Here is a 23523-nt window from a genome sequence, read left to right on the forward strand (position 1 = left end):
TGCAAGCAAAGTCTTTTGATTCTCTTATGAATAATACTCTTCTGTTAAGAAAACACTGTGGCAGGTGCTGAAATAATCAGTGCTTGAACCTTCAAGTCAGTAGCTATTTGCTGAATATGATATGGCCAGGATGTCCCCAGCCATCCCTTTCCCCTATAACGAGTGGTGGGGGAAGGGGTGAGTGATATCTCACCCCGAAATAATCGGTCTGTGTAACCAGGAGTAAACCTCACCTCTGTAATATTCTCTGTGTCTGGGTAGGAGGCAGGGAGAAGGGGCCAGGAGTATCTCTCTCACCCCTGTAATAATTGTGTGTGTACTAAGAGGTATTCCTCGCCCCTGCAATAAACCAACATCACGGTTATACCAAATCCAACAAATGGGGTGGGGAGTGGCGGGGGGGGGGGACTAAAAGCTTGGTCCTTCCACTCCCAAACCACAGGCTTCTACCACCTAAGCTGAAGAAGAATTCCCATACCTGGTAACAGTAGCAGGTCATCTAGCCTCTCCATGGGGTCAGCCACTAGAGCAGGGTTTCTCAACCCATGAGTCGGGACCCAAAATTGGGTTGCCAGAATATTTCAGAGTCACACAGCAGCTCCTGTACCACGGGGCTGGCTGGGCTCGCCTCCCTGCTCCAGACATTGCAGCCTCTGGGGTCCCAAATACCAATCAGGTTTAGCCCAGCCATCATGAGGATGGGAGTCCAGGTAGGCCAAATTTGAATGATTGGCACTGTAACCCCATGAGCCAGGTCATAACTCCACTCACACAAATTTGCTCCAGTCAGGACAGCGGGACCAAACCTGAGCGATGCTGCAACTCCAGAGGTTGCGATGTCCAGATTGGAGAGCCAAGTCCAGCCAGCACAGGAGCTGCAGGAGATGCCACTGTGGGGTGAGCGCCAGGCAGGACCCAACCCCTCCAGTGGGCAGGATCTGTCCGAAACCACTTCAGGGCCTCCACCCCAGGCTATAAACATTTACAAATGGGTCCTGAGGCCAAAAAGGTTGAGAATCGCTGACGAGAGGACAGCATCACTCTAGAACTTGTACACACAAAGCCAGTACGTTGCTCGCTCTCTCTGCTTCCGTTGCAACCTCTCATTTGGGTGCCTGCTGTGCTGCTTCAATTGTTAAATGTCTGTTTTGGAAAGCAATGGTGTTTGCTTTAAGTTTTGTTTTTTATTTTATTCGTAGGACTTTATGGCCCACGTCGTTCACCATTTGGCAGCCATTGTTTTGATGGCCTGTTCTTGGTGTGGCAATTACGTTCGTATTGGGACCTTAGTGATGATTGTACATGATACTGCAGACTTCTGGCTTGAGGTAAACCTCACAGTTAATTTTTATTGCTCAGGTTTTGTTCAGTGTCAGGTTTTTCCCCCTTTTTTCCTCCTTCCGTCCCCATTACGAAATGTTTTTATAGATTTGTAAGGCCAAGGGGACCATTAGATTACCTAGTTGACCTCTTGTCATTGAAGAACTTTGGGCAGTTGAAAACAGACAGGAAGAGAAGTCCTGTAGTGTGAAATTGGGGCTAGAATTTCAGCTGTGCACCTGGATTGTTCTTCTTTTGCACTTAAAATGAGACAAAATAGGCCAACCTGTGGGCGGTTTGTAGCGATAGGCAAATCTTAAGAGGTTTGGTCTGGATGAGCATCTGAGACGTTATCCAGACTCGCTTCACTTCTTAGGCATTTACCTCTGTGGCCTGACCCTTAACGCTCTCTGAGTGTGGCACTCCTGTTGAGTTCCACGAGATGAAACTTGCCCCTCTGCAGCGGGGCCAGCACAAAGCGGTGCTTACGTCAGTGGAGTATGGCCCATGAACCTTTGTCCACACTTGGAAACAGCCCTGAATCAGTAATTTGGGGCCAGTAATTGGGGTAGCGGCACTGGTGGTGACCCTCTAAGCGTAGACAAGGGTGTGCTGTGGCTTCACGAAAGAGACAATTCTCATTTAACTCAGTCAGTGAAAACCTCATTGTGACAGACGCAGGCTTGGCCAATACACTGGGGATTGAACCAGGGACTTCCAGAGCTAAAAGCATGAGCTTCTAGAGTTTGAATTAAAGAGCCAAGCTGGAACAGACTCCTATCCTCTGTAGATCAGGCCCTGAGGGAGACACATCAACATGCCCTTATCTACGTGTAAGGGGTCAGCTCTGGTGATTGCTAGTCACTGATGGCTGAATCGGGGCTATTCCTGAGTGTGTAGAAGGGCCTAAGTCTCCCCTCCCTGACTGCAGCCCCTTTAAATCTGTTGTAAACCTGGGGAATGGAAGGTCTTGCAACTAACTTAATGTTCTAATCAGAGAGTTGTTGGAAGGCCCTTCACATAGAGTCCTTTCCTTTGAGATGAAAGGAGCAATATCAACATGGAATATGTTTTGTTGTTATTTTATCAAGTAACGTTAAAATGGTTGCTATTTTTGCCAAAATGGATGGGAATTCTCTTTAATCTAAATCCTTAATTATAAGAACTTAAAGAGGAGCTATTTCTGAGGCTAATAAATGTCTCTGAACATGTTTGGTTGGTTTTTATTCAATTGCAGTCAGCCAAAATGTTTAATTACGCTCGTTGGGAAAAAACCTGCAATGTTCTCTTCGTCATCTTCTCTGTCGTGTTCTTCATCACGCGGATTATCCTTTTCCCTTTTTGGTAAGTAACATTTGATTCAGTCACAACTCCTGTTTCATTTTCTTTTCAGAAGGAGGTTGGTTAAGGTTTGCAGGAAAAGGAAAAGGAACTGGCTGTGTTATGGCTTCAGGAGAAGATCTATTATAATTATTTTTCAGAGGTCAGATTAGCAACCATTAAATGACAAATACAATGGGGACAGTACCTAATCTTAGCTCATTAAAATTCTTAAAATGTGCAGCGTAGGTTGAGTTTACTACAATGGATTTTATGTTGCATTTTTCAGGGACACAAGCTGGTTATATTAATAATATGCCTGCATGTTGATTGCCCAATCCTTTCTTAATTCTCTGTCACTTTCTGTATTTCCCAAATGCCCCTATCTTTTGTCTTCCTGGTTTTTGATGGTGGTTTGTTGTTTTTTTCTTTGTTTGTTTTTGTTTTTTTAATTAACTGCACAAGTGGGCTTCAGTCATTTTGCTTTATGGAGTCTTATGTCATCACTCTTAAGTTTGGAAACAGTAAATGAAGCAACTGAAGAGTATAAAACAAAAACAAACAACCTAGCTATGAAATCGAAGATGAGGCTCAAGAAAAAATAAACACATGAATTCATTAACAAAGAGCCAAATCCTAAATTCCTTCAGCATTTCACTGGAATAAGGATTTCAGGATTGGGCCTAGAGACTGGAGGGAATTAGCATTGAAAATGATGGAGAAAATCTTTTGAGTAGCAGTGTATGTATCCTACATACACTTTCCTGTTTGGAGATAATGGAATTTTTTAACTATATTTAAACCATTTTCATGCAACTCTCATAATGCTTGGCTTCAGAAGACTATTTTAATAGCATACTGTACATTCCAGTAGAGCTAAGATTTGTTATTGAATGTTTAGTCTTTGCAGTTTTAAATATTTTGAGTATGTAGCAAGGTGATGAAGCTAATCAATTTAAAATAAAAAAATCTAAATATCTCAGGCATGCACCAGGGGTTACTTGTTTTGTAACAATTGCCTTTATTTTTCAGGATTTTACCTGGCACATTATATCTGCCTTCATATTACTCCTCAACAATCGTCATAGCATATTTCATCTTCAATGGGCAGCTTCTAATTCTGCAAGGCCTCCATCTATACTGGGGCTACTTTGTTCTCAAAATTTTGAATAAATTCCTGTTCCTAAAGGTAAGTAACTCAGGCTTCTGCCGAAAGATGTGGGAAACCTCAAACACTGAATTGTAACTTTGACAGAGTTACACAAAGATTCTTACTTTTCCCTTCGCCCGTTAGGACCAGATTTTCAATGAGGGAAAGATTTTCAAAAGTTGAGCAGCAGCCAGCAGCTCCCATTGCCACACCCATGGCTGGATTTTTATATGACCTCAGTTCCTCATGCCTTGAGCCCTTTTGGAAATCTGGCCCCTTATTTGATGCTTCCAAGGGAGCTGAGCCTTCTTGAAAATCTGAGCCCAAAGCAGAGCTTTTTGGAAAATGTGGCACCCAGTGTAAGAAATTATTACTTGGCTTATGAAAATGAGCAGGTCAATTTTCTAAAGAATGAGAGGAAAGGAATGGAATCAAATCTTTCAATGCCATATCAAGGTAAATAAGACAACTTGCAACCAAAGTTCTACATGAGTGTCTAACTCTGAGCTCCAGTGCCTGCATCTTCTATCCTTACCCATTATAATCTTGGATATTAGAAAAAAAAATAGGGTGACCAGATAGCAAGTGTAAAATATCAGGACAGGGGATGAGGGTAATAGGTGCCCATATAAGAAAAAGCCCCCAAAATCGGGACTTTCCCTATAAAATAGGGACATCTGGTCACCCTAAAAAAAACCAGATACTGTCTTATATCATGAAACAGTAAAACCTTATCTTTGCAACACCCAAGAGACCAACAAGACTAATTTGCCTGGTGGAAGTATGCTTGACTAAAAGTTGAACACACATCTACTGTAAATTGAATGGCTAAACTGGTTGATTTAAGACACAATATGACTTACTAGAGACAGTCTTTAGTAAAGGCAGCCCTCTATATCTAGATGAGTATTAACTGCCAGACCGTAAATTGGTATAGCACCATTGAAGCCCATAATGCTACACCAATTCACCCCAGTCAAAGCCCTTAGAGTGTAATTGCTTATGAAGGTAAAAAAGTTTGCCATTTCCTAGTTATTTTTCCCTGGCTCTGTTCAATTGTAAATTGCAAACAATTTTAAATATTGTTCCATGAGATGTAGACATATAAATGGATAAAGTATATTTTGCTGTTAATGCACTTCAGCCTAGAGCCATAGAATGAGTGTCCAGATAAGGACTGAATGATGCTGTGGTGCACTTGGTTGCAGTGCACATTTCTAAAATGAAATACAGTGGACTCTCTTGTAGCAATGTCATTCTCTCCTTTCCCTCCACCCCCGAGACATTTTATTCTAAACTGAGGCTGACTTTAAATAGAATTGTGTAGTGCATTGAAACACTTTGGACATTTCCTTATATTTGGAGTTTCATTAGAGTTCACTATAGGTGAAATTCACCCGTCGGCAGCACACCAACAGAAGACTAGTGCACCATTTAAGGCTATAAACTAGTTCCACTGTGAATGGAGGGCTCCTATGTGAAACTGACAGCAAAGACCATTTTGCAAGGAGCCATGTACCATTTGAATGCCTAATAGAGTAGCTGTTGTAGTGAACTGTGCAATCTTCTCACTGTAGCTTAGGCAGGGACAAAAGCAGCATTTAGAAAAAGGATCTCAGAAGAAATGTTTAACATTCTGCTAATTAAGCCCGTGCCACTCTATTGAAACTAGTGAGTTTTTCTGAGGCTCCAAATTATGTAACTTAAAAAGGGCCAACAGTTATCTCAAACAGTTGACGGTGTGGAACATGTTAGGAGAACAGAAATATTCCATTCTATTTTTTTTTAATTATTTTACTTAGAATAGAAATGTGTAAATATGCCATGAATTACTGGAATATGCCTGGAAATAACTAGTCAAGAACTTTGCGCAGGCACAGATGTTAATTAAGAAAGATGCAGAAAATAAATTCCGTGTAAATCAGGAAAATGTAGATTCCTGGAACAGAATACTGAGTGAAAATGAAAAGTCAGAGCTGGTTTATATAATATGAGAGGCCATGGGGCAGGAAATGAGTCTACCACCGTACGGCACTGAACGTTGTATGTTCCTTCTACAGGGGAGTTGAAGTAAAGGAGGAAGAGGGTGAAAAGCGCGGCTTTCCATTTGTTATTAAAATCTGCTCTCCCTGTGTTGGGTAGCATTTTGGCACAGCTCCCCCTTCCCGGTTGGCTGGTGCCATGGGAGGGCGCTGCTGGAATGTGCTCATGGACTACAGCAATGAGGGCGGTGCAAGACTCTTTACAGAATAGAAGAGCTCCCCATTTACTTAACTGCTTATGTCTCTGTGAGGGTCAGAAGTGGTTTACTGTAAGTAACCACTGCCCAGGATTAGCCAACGTAAGCAATACAAAGATGTCAAGCTGGCATCCTCGCCGTGGATTTTTGATTCCTTACACAGCCCCGTGAAAAGGCTGTGTCCAACAGCACTTTTACAGTGGCAGCGCTAGTCCTGTCCAGCCCAGATGACTTCAGCTGGCTTGCATGTGGAGCCTGTTTTCCACAGCAGTGGCAAACTTGGCTGTGAAATCAGCTTGGGCCTCCAAAGATGCAAAGCCAACTTTTAAAAGAATGCTGTGTGCAAGGCAGCATCATGAAGGAAAAGCCACTTATAGAAGGGGCTAATACTGTTTTTTATAACACATTTATTATACACAAAGACGCTGTGCCAATAGCTGTCGCTATTTTAGTGGAGTACCAGTAAACCATCACCCTTGCATCAGCAAAGGTTTTAGTTTCTCTGCCCAAAATGAAGGGAATTCATTCAGAAAACAGTCCATTTTTGACATGTTTTTTAAAGCAACAGCTCAAAGGCTTAGAATGGAAAAAGTAGGTCAGTTTTGAACTGGGAAGAAGCTGTTGATGATGATGAACTGCATAGGGCCAGATCCTCTGGTGGGTGCTCAGCATACCTGAAGCACAAAATGTTTCTAAATCACCTTTGCATCCCCTGTGACCTGACCAGTTCTGTGTGGGCTGGATCCCCGGTGAAAATGATAGCAGCTCCACAGTCAACAGCTCCAAGGCTTTGTTCCATGAGCTAGGAATCTACCTACCTTTCTTAGAGCCTTATGACCCCCATTACCAGAGTATCTGAGCCACTTCACGATCTTTAATGGCGTTATCCTCACAATACCACTCTGAGCTAGGGAAGTGCTATTCTCCTAACTTTGCAGATAGCAAACTAAGGGACAGAGCGGGCTAAGTGACTTGCCCAAGGTCACAAAGGAAGTCTGGCAGAGCAGGGAACTGAAACCAGGTCTCCTGAGTCCCAGGTTAGACTCCTAACTGCTGGAAAAAACCTTCCTCTGGGTTGGAATGGTAAGGAGACCCTGTTCCCACTCCCTTTTCCCCGGCCATAACCTCTGTGCTGGCAGCCAAGTGAATAGTGTAGGGAACCACTGCACCACCTAAGGAACCTTGGGTAGGGAGAATCCTCCGATGACTGGAGTGTTGAGGTTCTTTGCCCTGGTCAGATCAAAGCAGAGAATCTGGTGCATGCATAATCTCTCTCTATCGATATGGACAAGAACTTAAAGGAACAGAACAATTGCATTTCTCAGGCAAACTTTATTTTTATTTTAGTGAAACATAAAAATATTTCATACTATCATAGAAGATTAGGGTTGGAAGAGACCTCAGGAGGTCATCTAGTCCAACTCCCTGCCAAGCAGGACCAACCGCAACTAAATCATCCCAGCGAGGGCTTTGTCAGGCTGGGCCTTAAAACCTCTAAGGATGGAGATTCCACCACCTCCCTAGGAAACTCATTCCAGTGCTTCACCACCTTCCTAGTGAAATATTTTTTCCTAATATCCAACCTAGACATCCCCCACTGCAGCTTGAGACAATTGTTCCTTGTTCTGTCATCTGCCATCACTGAGAACAGCCGAACTCCATCCTCTTTGGGAACCCCCTTCAGGTAGCTGAAGGCTGCTATCAAATCCCCCTCATTCTTCTCTTCTGCAGACTAAATAATCTCAGTTCCCTCAGCCTCTCCTCATAAATCATGTGACCCAGCCCCCTAATCATTTTCGTTGCCCTCCACTGGACTCTCTCCAATTTGTCCATATACTTTCTGTAGTGGGGGGGGGGGGGAACTGGATGCAATACTCCAGAGGTGGCCTCACCAGTGCTGAACAGAGGGGACTGCTTCGGACTGCTGGCAATGCTCCTACTAATGCAGCCCAATATGCCATTAGCCTTCTTGGCAAAAAGGACACACTGTTGACTCATATCCAGCTTCTCGTCCACTGTAATCCCCAGGTCCTTTTCTGCAGACCTGCTGCTTAGCCAGTCGGTCCCCAGCCTGTAGCAGTGCATGGGATTCTTCAGTCCGGCCCAATCCTCCAATTTGTCTCGGTCACTCTGGAACCTATCCCTACCCTTCAGTGTATCTACCTCTCCCCCCAGCTTAGCATCATCCATGAACTGGCTGAGGGTGCAATCCATCCCAACATCCAGATAATTAATGAACATGTTGCACAAAATTAGCCCCAGGACCGACCCCTGGAGCACTCCACTTGATACTGGCTGCCAACTAGACATCGAGCCATTGATCACTGCCCATTGAGCCCGATGATCTAGCCAGCTTTCTATCCACCTTACAGTCCATTCATCCAATCCATACTGTTTTAACTTGCTGGCAAGAATACTGTGGGAGACCGTATCAAAAGCTTTGAATAAAATACCTTAGACCTGCTGCCTTACACACACTGCTTCCATGCAGTACTTGTGGAAGTAAGGACGACTTGCAAGGTCAGACACACAGCCATTTATCTTGGGTAACTTTTGTTGGAAACTTTTTTTTCCCCGGTAACTTCTTTTCTGTTTAGGTCAGGGAATTGAAATACAGAACTGCTGGCCGCCATCTTGCTGTCCAGTGGTTTTTGTTGCTAGTGTGTTTCTGTAATCTTGCCCAATTACACGGTTAAATTATCTTCTTGCATCAGGTGTCAAACACCACTGAAACATGTCTAGTCATCATGTCAGCATATATGAGAACATTTTAGGAAAATGAAACAAAAGCATCTAGACAAGCATGTACGTATGCACTGATCTAGAATATCATACCAGGAAAATGCCATGGAGATTAAACGTGTTGTTCCTAGCATCAGAAAGAGAGTGAATGCAGAAGCCACTCAAGATGATCTGCCACCGTACACAAAATTACACCTGGCTGCTGCTCCGTCATAACTGAGGGGCAGCCAGGCCATATTTTAGTGAGTGGCTTTGCGACCTGGCACGCAGGTTCACACCACCACTCCAATTTGGCCCCATAGCCCCTACATCGTAAGAGAGGGAGAGCGGGGAGAAAGTTGCTGTCCTGTGCAGCTGTCTAGTCTGCCTGTGGGTAGAGCAGCCTCTGAGCGAGTGACAGCAACATACAGTCACAGCAGTGTGGCAGATGAAGATGTAAAATATATGTTGAAACCATAAGAGACTGAGTTGAGGTCTTAAGACAATAGTGCTTTAAATCCTGAAGATATGCATTGTTAGCAGACAATGGGAGGGGACTCCAGGTGAGTCAGCTGGCTAAGGGCCTGTTATAAGGCTCATCAAAGACAGAAGGTAATGGGTTGTCTTTCAATGGGCATTGCGTCAGGTCCTCAGTGTGATCAGAAATTATTTTTCAAACTCTTGTAGCTTTCTTAATTTTTAATACGTTGCCTTCCAGCTAAGCAAAAAGCTCATTCCTAGTTAGGGTTCGTGATGGCCGCCATTACCAACAGTTACTTTCCCTACACATAAAGTAGAAAATAACTGTTGTTTCTCACATACAAAGGTCATCCTTTAAAACATGCCAGTTTCCTTAAATAATACTATTTCCATATTTGCAAAATCCCCTAGGTCTTTTGTGATGGACCAGTGGTTTTTGCCTCTGCCATTTCAGATGTAAGCCTCCTGGACTACATCCTTACTCAGTGTTTACTCATTCCTTACTCAGACAAAATCCCAGCGTGGAGTTCTCTTGGATGAAGATTAAGCACAAGTCAGACTAAATATAAGAACAGCCAGACTGGGTCAGACCAATGGTCCATCCAGCCCCAATATCCTGTTTCTGACAGTGTCCAGCACCAGAGCTTCAAGAGCAGTGTACAGAACAGGGCAATTTTGGAGAGTTCTCTACCCCTGTCTTCCCTTCCCTGCTTCTGGCAGTCAGAGTTTTATGGCCACCCTGAGCGCGGGGTTGCATCCCGGGCCCTGCATTAGATTAGCACTGTTTGATTTTCTTTAGGAAATGTTTTGGTATGGTATCTGAAGATGGGCATGGGGAGGTTGGTGTGCTGGTAATTAACCGATAGATCTTTCTTATAGATTTTCAAATGACCCAGTGTTTGGGTGCGAGTCGGCTACAGTTTTTCCGGGAGCTTTCCATCATGTAACAGTCAACTCCGAATTGGCCCCCTTTCCTTTGGGGCCAAGGCTTTTTTTTTATAGTCTGAAGCTAAGGAGCTAGCCAGCCATGTCAGAGGGAGGCTCATATTCCCTAGTCAAGGGAAATGAGTTCCTGTATGTGCCTTTCTCTGATCTGCAGTGTTTCCCATTCTGTTACAACAGTCTAGTTAAGACCCAAGGCCTGGCCACAGGTTTCACCTTACAGGATTGCCAAATTCACCTGCAGGAGGAAAATGTCAATAATAAGCCTGATTGCAGGTCCAAGTGGTGTTTGCCATGGCTATGCATGATGGTCTTTTACTAGTTCATACCTGTTTTAGGCAATAACAATGGTAGTTGCATGCTGTGTTTCTCTGGGAGAAAGCTTATCACTAATGAGTAGGATAGGATGCTCTGCGCCATCTGCTACCCAGGTCTGCACCGTCCCCATGTCTCCCTTAGACTAGAGCACATAATCCTTGTCATGGCTCCCTAGCACAATGCTCCACAAACTGCATCATTCGAAAGGTGTTTGAATCCCCATCACCAGAATCTATAAGCACTTACATGGGGAGAAAATTTCTGATAGTTGAGGGCTCTTTATCTAGCAGACAAAGGCATAAAAAGATCCCAAGGCTGGAAGATGAAGTGAGAGAAATTCAGACTAGAAACGAAGCGTGACTTTTTTTTTTTTTATAGTGAGGGTAAGTAACCTATGGACTAATTTATCTAGGGATGTGGCAGATTCTCCATCATTTGAAGTTTCTCAAGAAAGCCTGGATGTCTTTCTAAAAGCTATGCGCTAAGTCAGCCATAAGGTATTGGGCTGGATTTGGAAACCATTTGGTGAAATTCTATAGCTTGTGTTATGTAAGAGGCCGTGCTAGATGCTCAGAGTGGTTCCTTCTGCATTAACAACTGCATTACCGTGTCATTTTAATAGCTTTTGGGGGGAGCAGCAGTCAAAGAGAACTTTAATCCAAACCGTCTGTAGCAAAGGACAAAAACAAACTGTATTTCTCTTGTTAGCAATAGCTGTTTTCAAAGCTACCTTTAACATACTGATTGCAACAGTTGTTTTCCTGTAGCATATCTTGGACTTGGTTTATTGTCAATTATGCTCTAGCTATAGTTGAAATTATGCTTTTCAGGTGTTCAGGACGCCTACACCTGCTTGGGCTAAAACTGATGGCAAAAAAGTAAGTTGCATGCATTTACTCTGAATGCTTCCTCAAGAAATGGTCCAAATTTGTCTGGTGTCCTTTGAAATCTGTCTGTATCTCTTTGTTAAGCCAGATCTTTATATAATGATCCTTTCCCAACTGGTGTGTCAGCTCATCTGTTCTGGGTTTCAGATAATGATCTAATCGGGATAGCTCATTGATTTTCCTGAAATCTCTACAAAACCTCCCTCCTCCACACCCTCTCTTTTCTTCCCCTCCCTTCCAATGGAGGGAGCTTTCCACCTCACCTTTTTAAAATGCACAAGACTGTACATTATGAATCTGGGACACTAATACTCTGTTTCTCCTCAACCCCTGTGCCAGTCTTGGCTATGGGCTTCAGTTCTCACCTTTGACTGACAGGGAGACAGTCCATTCTGAAGGTGGAGGAGTTTCCTACTGAGAAGCTGCTAACTGGACAACTTCAGCAGGTTGGCTCCAGTCTCCTTTCTGCCTGTGCAAGCTCATGATAGGTCACTGCTTCATAGAGGCTCAAGAGATTCCTAAGGTGATTTCTACCACCTGGGCCCCCTTTTCAACCAGCTAGCTTCAATTGCTCAAAGTATCAGCCATGTCGAGCCTAGACTGAAGAAAATAATTAAGTTGATGCACTGGGCATTCCTGGAGTGGCAGGAGATCCTTTTTTAGTAACCACCTCCCTCTCTCCACTCACATCCAAGTGACTTCTGTCTAAATGGCTGTGCTAGCACCAAGGAAGCAAAAGAAACATGCATGATGCCAGGCCAGCATGTCTGAGTAGACGTCTGGATCAGTTCAGCAAGCCTAGGCAGCAGAGGGCAAAAAAGAAGAGCCCTGCCTGGAATGATTCCCCTCTTGTGAGATGGAGAACGGTGAAAGCTAATTCCAGACACGAGTCTCCTGCTAATTATAGGCCTCTGACTACAATCTGTAAGAAGAAAAGGAAGAACGGAAAGAGACGTGTCTGCCACTGCTCGACTTTAGAAGTGGGTGGAGCGTGTGATTCCTATTTGGGTACTGAGGATTTCGAACAAGTCAGAGATCCTCATGCAGAAAATCTGGGGAAACAAATCAGGCAAGTGTGGAACTTCGTGCCCTTTCACCCACCATCTCTATATGGTGTGCATCTCCCTGTGGGATCAGCCAAGGAGACCTTTTCTGTGACAGATCCATCTAGGAAATTCAGGCCATGGTAAAGGTTCCAGAGGAGAGGGTTTCAGAGGCTGCCAGGAGCCTCATCACAAGACAAGTTCCTCTTCCGAGAAAGCTTTTTAACATTTGCCTCATCTCTGCCAGGACCTTCTCCTCTGAGGTAGGGATTGCCTCTCCTTGACAAGAGTGGGAAGCAGTAACTCCAGACTGGTGTGATGCCTGTCTTTCTTCACTGGCTTTTCCAACCGTGCCACAAAAGATGGAATCTTTCCTTACAACATTCATCAGCCTCCTGGACTATTTGGCCTGTTCCCATTGCAGCTTCTGTTGATGGTGTTCTGTCAACAGCAAAGGCCAAGTCTTCCCTAGCCAAATAGCTGGAGATCTTACAATGTGGCATGGCAATGTGACATGCTGATAGGCCTGTCTGCCTGAGGGGTTGGCAGATGGGTCCTATCCACTGATGTCCGCATGCATCCAGGCAATTTCTAAGTCCTGTCTTTTCTTCCCTGCGGCCTCAATCTAGTTCTCATGAGGCCTTTGTCTTTTTGGAACTCCTTTGTTATTTCCAGCAGAAATTATTTCTTGCTGTCTGTAGACTATGTAGCCTTCTCTGGCAGACCATAGGATGATGTATTTTGAGAGCCAAGCAGTGGACGGAGGAGGAGGTGGGGCTGTGAGAAGAGTGCTCTGTTATAAAGTGGTCTGCAGAATCGAAACATTGGAAAACCATTGCTTTTTTTTAAAGTATCCATTTTTTTTAGATTGATGCAAGGAACAAGCAGAAAGGGAGATTTTTCCTACCAATTAATCAATTTCTGGGAAGTTCCCTGCACCAAGGGTTGCTGTAGCTGGCAGTTATTCTTAGGGATTCTCTTTTCCCCACATTGGGCTCTTTGCTCATAGCACCGCTGTTAGGAATGTTAACCTGCTATTGTTATTATTAAGTGTTATGTCTAGTGAAAAGTGTGCAGGAGCTAACCTGCAGAGGGCATCCAATGACATGTGGAGGAATAAAAGCTCCACCTACTAATTGAGTCCTCCACCTGTCAGTCAAGATTGTGAACAAAGTCCATTGGTGCAGAGAATTTCCAAGAAACCTGATTGAAGGTAGGAGAGTGTCTTCTTCAGAGTCTATTTTCACAGAAACATTGTAAGGACAGTTTTGACTAGTTTATTCAGAATCATTGCTTGTCACCATGATACACATTGGCAATATTCTGGCAAGGATTTAACATCACAATCCCATCGCCAATGGATTTAACCTGCACTTGTTTGCCTACCTGCACTCTCTTTGAGTTGGGCATCTTCCTCTCACCCTTGTACAAATCTCCAGAGGGAAGTATAGCCCTTCAATTTATAGTGCAGCCTTCAGTCTTGTACAAGCTTCTTGGTTGCCTACTTATGGATCCATGTAGTTAGAACAGCTACGGGAGGGAGGCCTTGGAAGACTTTCACTCTTGCAACAATCTGGCAATGTTTACCTGAAAGTCCCACCTTGTTAGGAGGTGTTGAACCAGCTGGAAAATGAACTGGGTTCTACTGGCTCTTCGAGCAGTTTTTTCCCCACCTGGGTATAACGAGGGTGGGACTATCTTTCTAGAAGGAGAGGACCTCAGAGATGCTAGTCATGTCACTTAATGCCTATCTGGAAGGTGCTTAGATACCACAGTGATGGATGCAGGATAAGAGCCTGAATATAACAGCATAAGATTTAGGCTCTAAATGGAGGACCACTGGGAGCAGCCGTGCCCGCAGAAGAGATTTGGGCTGGATTTTGAGGTGTTCGCACTTTGAATTCCTTCCAGGAATAAAATCCAGGAAGAGGGTAAGTTTTTTGACCTGCTACTACTTGTGTGTTAGGAGTTCACACATTTCAGATACTACTTAACTTCAGAAAACATCTAGGAAGTACTTAATAATTAGAGATGGTTTAAAAAAATAAAATTTTCAAAATAGTGAACCATTTTTCACTGGAATTTCAAGTTTTGACCAGCTCTGTTAATAATTTGTGCTTCTGTAGCACCTTTTATCAGAGTAGCTCAAAGCACTCTATGAACATCTGTCAAACTTCAGAATGCACATCTGAGTTAGGTATCGTTATACCCATTTAATAGGTGGGTGAACTAAGGCAGAGCGGTTTAAGGATGAATGTTCAAGTTGACCAGAGTAGCTGGGCAGATGGATAATGGGGCACATGCCTTAGGGTGAAGTAACCCTCCACGTTTCATCATGCCACATGCAAAAGTTGCAAGAAGAGGTCTATGCAGTGACCAATCTTCCAGACTCATTCCAGAAAGATGGGTGTGAATACCCTCAGTGTCCCTGCTTTATCAGCTGTGTCATGAATAGAGTCATGCAGACCTCTTATAGGAAGTGCAGCAAACCCAGGGCCGGCGCTTCCACTAGGCGACCCTAGGCAGTCGCCTAGGGCGGCAGGATTTGGGGGGCGGCATTTTGCCATCCTCGGTGGCAATTCGGCAGCGGGGGTCCTTCCACGCCGCGTCTTCAGGGCGCTTTGGCGGTGGGTCCTTTACTGTCTCCAGGACCTGCCGCCAAAGCGCCCCGAAGACGTGGAGCAGACGGACCCCAGCCGCCGAATACTCTGAGGAGGAGCGAAGCCGCCTAGGGCGGCAAAAACCCTGGCGCCGCTCCTGAGCAAACCCCAATGTTTTCAAAGGTACTGAGTTTGACTTCAGTAGGAGCTGCAGGCACTTCGTGAGAATAAAGAATAATATCTGTAGCTTCTTGCAATCTACCAAATGTTATGCCTCCTACCCTAGGCAATTCAGCAAAAGTTTGCTTTGTTGATCTTGGTCCATAAATCAACACAGCTCTAGTGAAGTCAATGGGGCAATGCCAGTTTTCACTAGCTGAGGATCGGGCCCAACAATTGTCTGTCTGTCTGTTGACATGAAACAACTCCTTTTTGGTAAATCCCTGATCTAAAAATTCCCTGTTTGTGAAAATTGCCAGCCCAGAGAAGGGGTAGATGTCGATCAAACATTTGTTTTCCAATTCAATAATTGCCTTTCTGCTCTCAGTATTCCTCATGCCTTGGCACTAGCTGACAACTTTTATTGCTGCTCTTTTTGTGGGTAATTGGTTAACTTGTGTGTTTTAATTTCCCAGGAGACTATTAATGAAATGCTCTATTTGCTGGTTATACATATCTTTAAAACTATAAATTAGAAAACAAACAGACACCACCACCATCACAACAAACCTTAAACGCTAGCCAGCTTTTAGTTCCTTCAGTTTATAATTCAAAGGAAATATGAAGGGATTGAGGGATTGTTGAAATGTGTTTCCAGTTCACAGCAGATAGTTAGGAACCTATTTCTCATATTTCCAGATGAACTCCCAGTGGACCTACGCTCTGTTAAACTGAAACAAACAAAGAAACAAAATCTTTGGAGAACACTAGTTTGTATTTAATTTAAACCAAAGGAAGGTTTTTTCCTATCTGAATCATCTATCTACTTTAAATAGGAGAAAGTCCCCTCCACAATACTCTTTTTGGCTTTTTGAGTGGGTTATTTTTTGTCCTGGAGTAATTAGTGTAAAGCCAGAGCCATGCTGAAACATATACAGCTTTAATTTAGGCACAAACAGGTTGGGTCCCATCTGCTGCCTAACGTGGCAAGCCATTCATTGCAGTCATGTAAGTAACATGTCAGCAACCAGAAGAGTTCGAAGTGCAGTCCACAGGCCCAATGGGATCCCCGGAGTTCCACTGTGTGCTCAATCGGTATCATTAATACAGAGGTGCAGCCGGTAAGACTACTGCTCTGAGTATGTTGTGCTCTATCTTGATCCAAGTGATGGTCTTCATCTCATGTCAAGTTAAAACATTCTGTGTTGAGAACCGTGGTCTCAAAGGGCTGTATATTCATCATACAGTGGTAAAGATGAGGCCAACTGAGGTAACCAAGTTTGTACCTGATATAAGCGATAACTAAGGTGGCTATTTTCGCTAAGATCATATTTTGTGGGCATGCGGGGGTTCTTTAATTACATCTGTCTCCCAGGGTTGAATGACATGCTCTCGTATTAGGAAAACCAGAAAGAAACATATTGTGTAAGAGAGAGGCATTTGTCATTCAAGTGATTAGATATTTTGCAGGCTCTGAATAGTTATTATCATTATGGGGATTATATAAGAATGCTCATAACCAATGTGCTGTTTCAGGTACTCAACCTAAATGCAATACTATACCTCACTAAGTGTCTGATAAGCTGTTTTGTAGCTAATCAGGTATTCATAATAAGGAATAAAAGTGCATGTCCTGATAAAGGTTCACAACACCAAACTCTTTGGCTTAATGCAAGTTTTTGTCGTAGGGTAAAAAAAAGTTCACTTTACAAAATGGCATCAAAATGCTTATTATATTGCTCTTTGTTTCGTTGCCAACTGTGGATTTAAAATTGGAATCATTCAATAAGCAGTGGGACGCTATGACTCACTCAGTACCTCCTGGGCTTTTGACATTATCGTAAAGCCATGTATACTTGAGTGCAAGATTTAGGTAGTGGATTTCAATAACGCAACCAGGAGATTTTATTGAAACCACAGAGAACCTGATTAACTGAACACAATGATTTATTTCTTCTGAACAATTAATGTACTGTAGCTCCAGTTACATATATGTTGTGCTGAGTGGTAATACACGTTAGATTTGGTAAGAGAGAATTTATTCCTTTTAACTGAAATCAAGGTTCTTACTGTAACAATTGCATCTAAAATCTGTTTTATTTTACCAGGTTATTCTTTTCAATATTTGAGGAAGTAATGTAATCATTTTTTAACTTTGTGCTCTCGAATCCCTGTTTGAATACACCCTGAAAACTCTGCATGGGAAGCATTGGGAGTTGAGCGGGGCATAGAAGGGGAAGATTCAGTTAAAGTCATTTTGTGGCCACAAGATGCTCAAGATAATTAGCATAAAGATTCTGCATCTTAATTTGAAAGCAACGAAGGAAACAGTCAGACAAACCATCTTCCATTGAGGATCATAGTTAGTTACATTGACTAGAGAATGATAAACTGAAAGGAAAATAATTTGTCCAATAAAACCTTCCATGCTGGAAATGTAGATCAGTTTGCTTCAGTCCAAATATAGACTGCTTACATTCCTGTGGAGACTGAAGGCACATTAAGTCGTAATGTTAGCTGATTGAATTGCACATGTTGAGTTTCGAGTTTTATCAACATTATAGTACTGGTTTTTGGAAAGTTACCCCCTCTATCTATTGGGACTGACTTTTTATTATCTCATTTTTTATCTTTGCATTGTAAGATGCTGTGGAATGTACTGCCCTTAATTTAGAAAGTCAGGATCTAGTCAACACATATTTAGATTTTGAAATGAAAAAAACGTTCTTAAGATAAAGTTAAAGTTGTAAATAGATACCTGTTAAATCAAACCCCCATTATTGAGCACATTATTGTTATAACAAATGACAAACATTAGAAAGTATGAAAATTCTGCATAAAAATTCACATGTTTGAAGGTCAGGTAATTAGGAGGTTGTAGTTCCAAAAAACTTAAACATCATTGTCATAAACATACAGCTACGGGTAGCATAAAATCCCTCCTTCACCTGTAAGGCAGTGTTTCCCAAACTTGGGACACCGCTTGTGTAGGGAAAGCCCCTGGTGGGCCAGGCCGGTTTGTTTACCTGCCGCGTCCGCAGGTCCGGCCGATCGTGGCTCCCGCTGGCCGCGGTTCGCCGCTCCAGGCCAATGGGAGCTGCTGGAAGCAGCGCGGGCCGAGGAACGTACTAGTACGTTTCATTAGACGCAAGTAAATAACTTGGGTAAATGATCTCACATACCCTCAACTTTACAAGTATAGAGCAGTTTTTGTACCTATCACTTCTACCACACCGAATGACCCTTACCTCTGATCCCTGACAGAAGTGAATGCCTTTTCAAGGGCAAGTCAAAGATTGGCTGGAGATGGAATTTTGATATATCAGAAGAGCTAATAGCAGAACTTCTCTTCGGGCTTCTCTATTCTGATCACGTCCGGGCCGTATGAATAACCAGACCTTTGCCTTGATAGGCTGCTAAGACTGCTCAGTTTTTTCTTTTCCCCGTGCCATCCCTGTAATGTTTCTAATTCGGATCTGTACTTTGATGTGGGGACAGTTTAAGATCGAAGGGTGGGGCTCTGACAATTTGCAACATGGTTAGGTTCTATTGAACACAGGCTGCCGAATTGTGCTCCCCTATGTAGAGTTCTGCAGCTGCTTGCCAGTGTGCTGGGCACACTCTGCCCAGACAGTCCTTCCCTGAAGTGGTAGGTGCTGTTTGCAGCACTCATACAAACCCCTTTTCTTCCCCTTTCACTGTGCTTACAAGCCTACATCACCCACACTGGCTATTCTGGCAAAGGACCATTCGGAATAAGAGGTTCCTTGCACCTCCATCCTCAACCCAGTGACAGCCATAATTTGGTCCTAATATTCTCATGGTGCCTTGTCAGCAGCACCAGGCAAAATGCAGAACCATGAACTTGACCAGGAGGCCAAGAAGGTAAAGACTATCTAGTGTTCACTTGCACATTTGGAGCCAAGTTCACTGCTGTTTTAAATGGGGCAGCTCCATTGACGTTAGTGGAATTTCACCCACTTATACCAGCAGAGAATTTGAAGTCTGCTCACCTCTTCAGTTATGGCCTCAGTCTGTTCCCGTGAAAGTCTGTGGGAGTTATGTCATTGGCTTCAGGGGAAGCAGGACGGAGCTCTTGTGGTAGGTTATAGTATATCTTTTTCACTCAGTTGTTTCTGGTTCGGGGTCGTCCCGGTGAGCTCAGAATGCATTTGCTCTTCTTAGTCCTAACTAGCTCTGATTATAAACTTGTCTAGAACATTGGACAGGATAGCCCATGAATCCCAGTGAAGGGGAAAGATAGCTAAACCACAGCAGACCACATTAGACATAGACATTAGACTTCCTGGCAAATCTCTCAGGGAATGGTTATGGCTCCCATTGACCTGTAGAATCCTCAAAATGCAGACAATACCCGACATGAAAGAGCTCTCTAATCTTGCACAGGAAAGCATAACAAGCACTAATGGCTGGAAGTTAAAGCCAGACAAATTTGAATTAAAAATAAGGCACACATTTTAACAGCAAGGGCGATTAACCTTTGGATCAACCTACCAAGGGAAGTAGTGCAGTCTTCATTTCTTGGGGTCTTCAGATCAAGACCGGATGCCTTTCTGGAAGATTTGCTTTAGTTAAACACAAGTTGCTGGAATCATAACAGTAACTAGATGAAATTCTCTGGCCTGTGTTACATAGCAGGTCAGACTTGACAACCTAATGGTCTCTTCTGACCGTCAAATCTATGAATTTAAGAATCATCCTTTTTAAAAAGATGATTTTTTTGGGGGGAGGCTCTTTTTCTTTGTATTAACTAGACAAATTAGGCCTGATTCTCGCACTGGCATGAATTGGGGGCGACCCCATTGAAGTCAATAGAGTTACACCATTGCAAGTTTGGTGTAATCAGGCCCATTGTGTCTGTCAAGCTCCCTTTACTGTTCTTTCCGTAGGCTTTGGTGCTAGCAGTTTGCATAATACAAATTGTAACAGCAATAAAAAGGTAAGGAGCCAAAACTGACTTGACAAATACGGTTGATTTAACTAAAAGAGGGAGATTGAGTAGCAGGTGGAAGGTTAAAGAAAAGGGAAAAGATTACAGACATGTGCGGCTTTGGCCTCACTACAAATGACTCTCTTGGAGACTTTAGAGCATTAGTGTGCTTCTCGTGAACTTTGAAACCATTCACCCATTTAGAAAGATTAAATTGATTAGTCATCCAGAACATAAAATATACAGGTCCATTATGTCTGTTCCCCCAAGCCCCTTATAGAAAATTCAGCCAATATTATGAAACAAAAGCACTGGTAATGAATGGCAGCCTCGACTCTTATATCTACAGTTTACCAGCTGTTAAACTTTGGGGAGTATATTAATCAGTTATAGTACAGTGGAGCCCTTTTCTTTGAGTTGGAAAACACCAGCATAATATAGGATGTGCTGGGGTCAGATAAAGTATCTTGGAAGTAAAGCAGCGAGAGCCTCGGAACTGTTACATTATCTGTCATCCTTAAAGGGTCGGAGTTAAATAAGCACTAGCTCAATTCATGATATTCTAATAGCTTTATAATAGTCCATTGTAAACAAGCTGAGTGCAGAATTGTTTTCTAGTTACAGAAGAAGTTACTGCTGCTTAAAGTTCTGTCCTGTCTTAACTTCCTGTGCCCTCCAATTGCTCGAACAATTCTGCAGTACTAAAGACAGTGTTTCTAAAGCAAGGGCTTTGCAAGTGCAATCAGTTGTTCAGAAAGCATTTGTTTGATTTAAAGATGCAAATGGGGAGAGCTAGATCGATTTCAGTGTCAAAATGAAAGTTTATGCCTTTGCAGTTTGCTTCCATCTGGATAGTGGTCAAGACTTGAAATGTCATAAACCTTTCCAGAACTGAACAGGCTTACTCTGTAACCGGTGCTGTGCTCAGAACACGAAGGAAATACACACTTACTGGTCTGAAATCCTTAGGATATTATTTCTCGTAGAGAAGTTTATTGTGTTTCTAGATGATAATTCCGAATAACATATTTTGCCCTTACTGTATTTAATACCTTTCACTGAAGCACTTCAAGGGCCTAGCAAACATTGATTGACGTACTATAGGTGATTGTTGCTATCTCCGTTTTATAGATGGGGGACTGCGCCACAAACAGGTAAAATGCCTTGCCTGAGTTCAGAGTAAATCAGGTGCAGAGCTGAGAATAGGACCTATGTCTCCTAACTCCCAGTTCCAAGCTATAAATGCTAGACCACACTCCACCCCTGTGGGGAGTACGGACTCATGTAGGTATAGCTGTAGCTTGCATTTAGCACCTTCCACCCCAAGGCATTCCAAAGCAGCTCACAAGCTATGTACCGTTAACGGGGCAGATGGGCAAGGGAGCTACTAGCAGATTGAAGGGCAGGAATCAACTTGGGTTCAAGCGTGCGGTGAAGAATCTTTGGCCAAGCACACCGGGGCTAATGAAAAGTGGGGTGAGATTGTTAATGTCTATGTCCATTAGAAAGGGGATAGATAATAAGACGGAAAATATCATAATGCTACTATATAAATTCATGGTACAACCACACCTTGAATACTGTGTGCAGTTCTGGTCATCCCATCTCAAAAAAGATATATTCGCTTTGGAAAAGGTAGAGAGAAGGGCAACAAAAATGATCAAGGGTATGGGACAGCTTCTGTATGAGGAGAGAGTAAAAAGACTGGGTCTTTTCAGCTTGGAAAAGAAATGACTAAAAGGGGATATGATAGAGGTCTATAAAATTGTGAATGGTATGGAGAAAGTGAATAAGGAAGTGTTATTAACTCCTTCTCATACCACAAGAACCAGGGGTCACCAAATGAAATTAATAGGAAGCAGGTTTAAAACAAAAGGAAGTATTAATTCACACAACGCACAGTCAACCTGTGGAACTCATTGTCAGGGGATGTTGTGAAGGCCAAAACTATAACGTGGTTCAAAAACGAATTAGAGAAGTTCCTGGAGAATAGGTCCATCAATGACTATTAGCCAAGATAGTCAGAGATGCAACCCCATGCTTAAGGTGTCCCTAGCCACTGATGGCCAGAAGCTGGGCGTGGACAACAGGTTGGATCACTCAGTGGTTGCCTGTTCTGTTCATTCCCTCTGAAGCATCTAGCATTGGCCATTGTCGGAAGACAGGATACTGGGCTAGATGAACCATCCATTGGTCTGACCCAGTATGGCCGTTCTTAGAGAAGACCAGACCATGGTTTATAAAATTTCTTTCAGAAGATCCCACACCCAGAAAACTCCATGGTACAGTTTAGCTACCGTGGAAGGAGGAAGACCTGAGTTGAGGAGTTAGACTGATAGGGCAACCACCTGTCCTGTATTTAAAGATGTCTGTTATCTGGTGATCAGAGCTTTTTAAACTATGTACTTATGAAAAGGCCCATGCGCTATGGACAAATATATCCTTTTTGTACAATAACATAACTCCTACTGAAAAAGCATCCCATGGTGACCCTTTTGTAACTTATTTTGGGAGGACGAAGTATGCCTTTGACTGCAAGGTCTACAGAACTGTCCTTCCAAGGCCCTAATTCAGCAATCCATCCCTGTTCAGCAAACCACTGAAGTACATGCCTGACTTCAAGCATTTTTCTTAAGTCCCATTTGCCTTCAATGGGGCGTGAGGAGGTGCTTAAAATCAAGTATATGCTTAAATGTTTTGCCTAAATTTACACACAGTTTGGCTTCACCAAACCACATTCTCCTTTAGCATTCAGCTGTATGAGCCTGTACCAAAGCCTATTGACATCAGCGGGGTCTTTCCATTAACTTTAATGGGGTTTGGATCAGGCCCTATATTCTGATTTGATTTGTATTTGTTTCCTAAATATTTCCGGTGGCAAAACTTAACCCCAGCAAACCTTTCTGCCTTTGACCATACGTACAAAACACAGCACTAACAGGAAGTAGCAGAGGTGATCCGAATGAGATGAGACCTCATAAATTGCGTGTGGGGGAAAGGTTGCTTTTCCTTTACTCTAACTGATGACATGCCAAGTTTATTCTACAGTATTTACACTAAGATTTGTTTGTTTTGGTCCCCTTTACATGTTGTTCAGGAAGAGACAAAAGAAGAGCCCCAGGAAGTTTATACTTTGTGACGAGACCAGTGGAGTTTATTCTTTAATTTTCTTTCTAGTCCTACATGTTTCCATTGAAACTTTATATATAAAGGGGAAGTAGGATTGCAGTCAGATAAGTTACTACTGTAGTGGTAATTTATTCTTATGTCTGAATGTACTGCTGATGGATGGTGCCAGACTAACAGCCCTGGGGAATGAAATCATCAGTTATTCACAAAGCCGGTACAGGATGGGTAGAAACAGAGCAATCTTCCCCCATAGTGCACCTCATC

General features: G+C 43.0%; 1 protein-coding gene across 3 annotated transcripts in view; it reads left to right on the top strand.

The window, feature by feature from the left end:
• The window catches only part of CERS3 (ceramide synthase 3), a 60624-nt gene that overhangs the window by 30585 nt on the left and 6516 nt on the right, over nucleotides 1–23523 (top strand). For 2 of the 3 annotated variants that reach the window (XM_054041014.1, XM_054041013.1), the window contains exons 8-11: nucleotides 1200–1328; nucleotides 2558–2664; nucleotides 3673–3829; nucleotides 11321–11368. In XM_054041014.1, coding sequence (XP_053896989.1) covers nucleotides 1200–1328; nucleotides 2558–2664; nucleotides 3673–3829; nucleotides 11321–11368 — 441 coding nt within the window. The remainder of the gene's footprint in view (nucleotides 1–1199; nucleotides 1329–2557; nucleotides 2665–3672; nucleotides 3830–11320; nucleotides 11369–23523) is intronic. The other variant, XM_054041015.1, reaches the window with a different exon arrangement.

The sequence above is a fragment of the Malaclemys terrapin genome, chromosome 10, assembly GCF_027887155.1.
Source record: "Malaclemys terrapin pileata isolate rMalTer1 chromosome 10, rMalTer1.hap1, whole genome shotgun sequence".
Classification (NCBI taxonomy): Eukaryota; Metazoa; Chordata; order Testudines; family Emydidae; genus Malaclemys; species Malaclemys terrapin.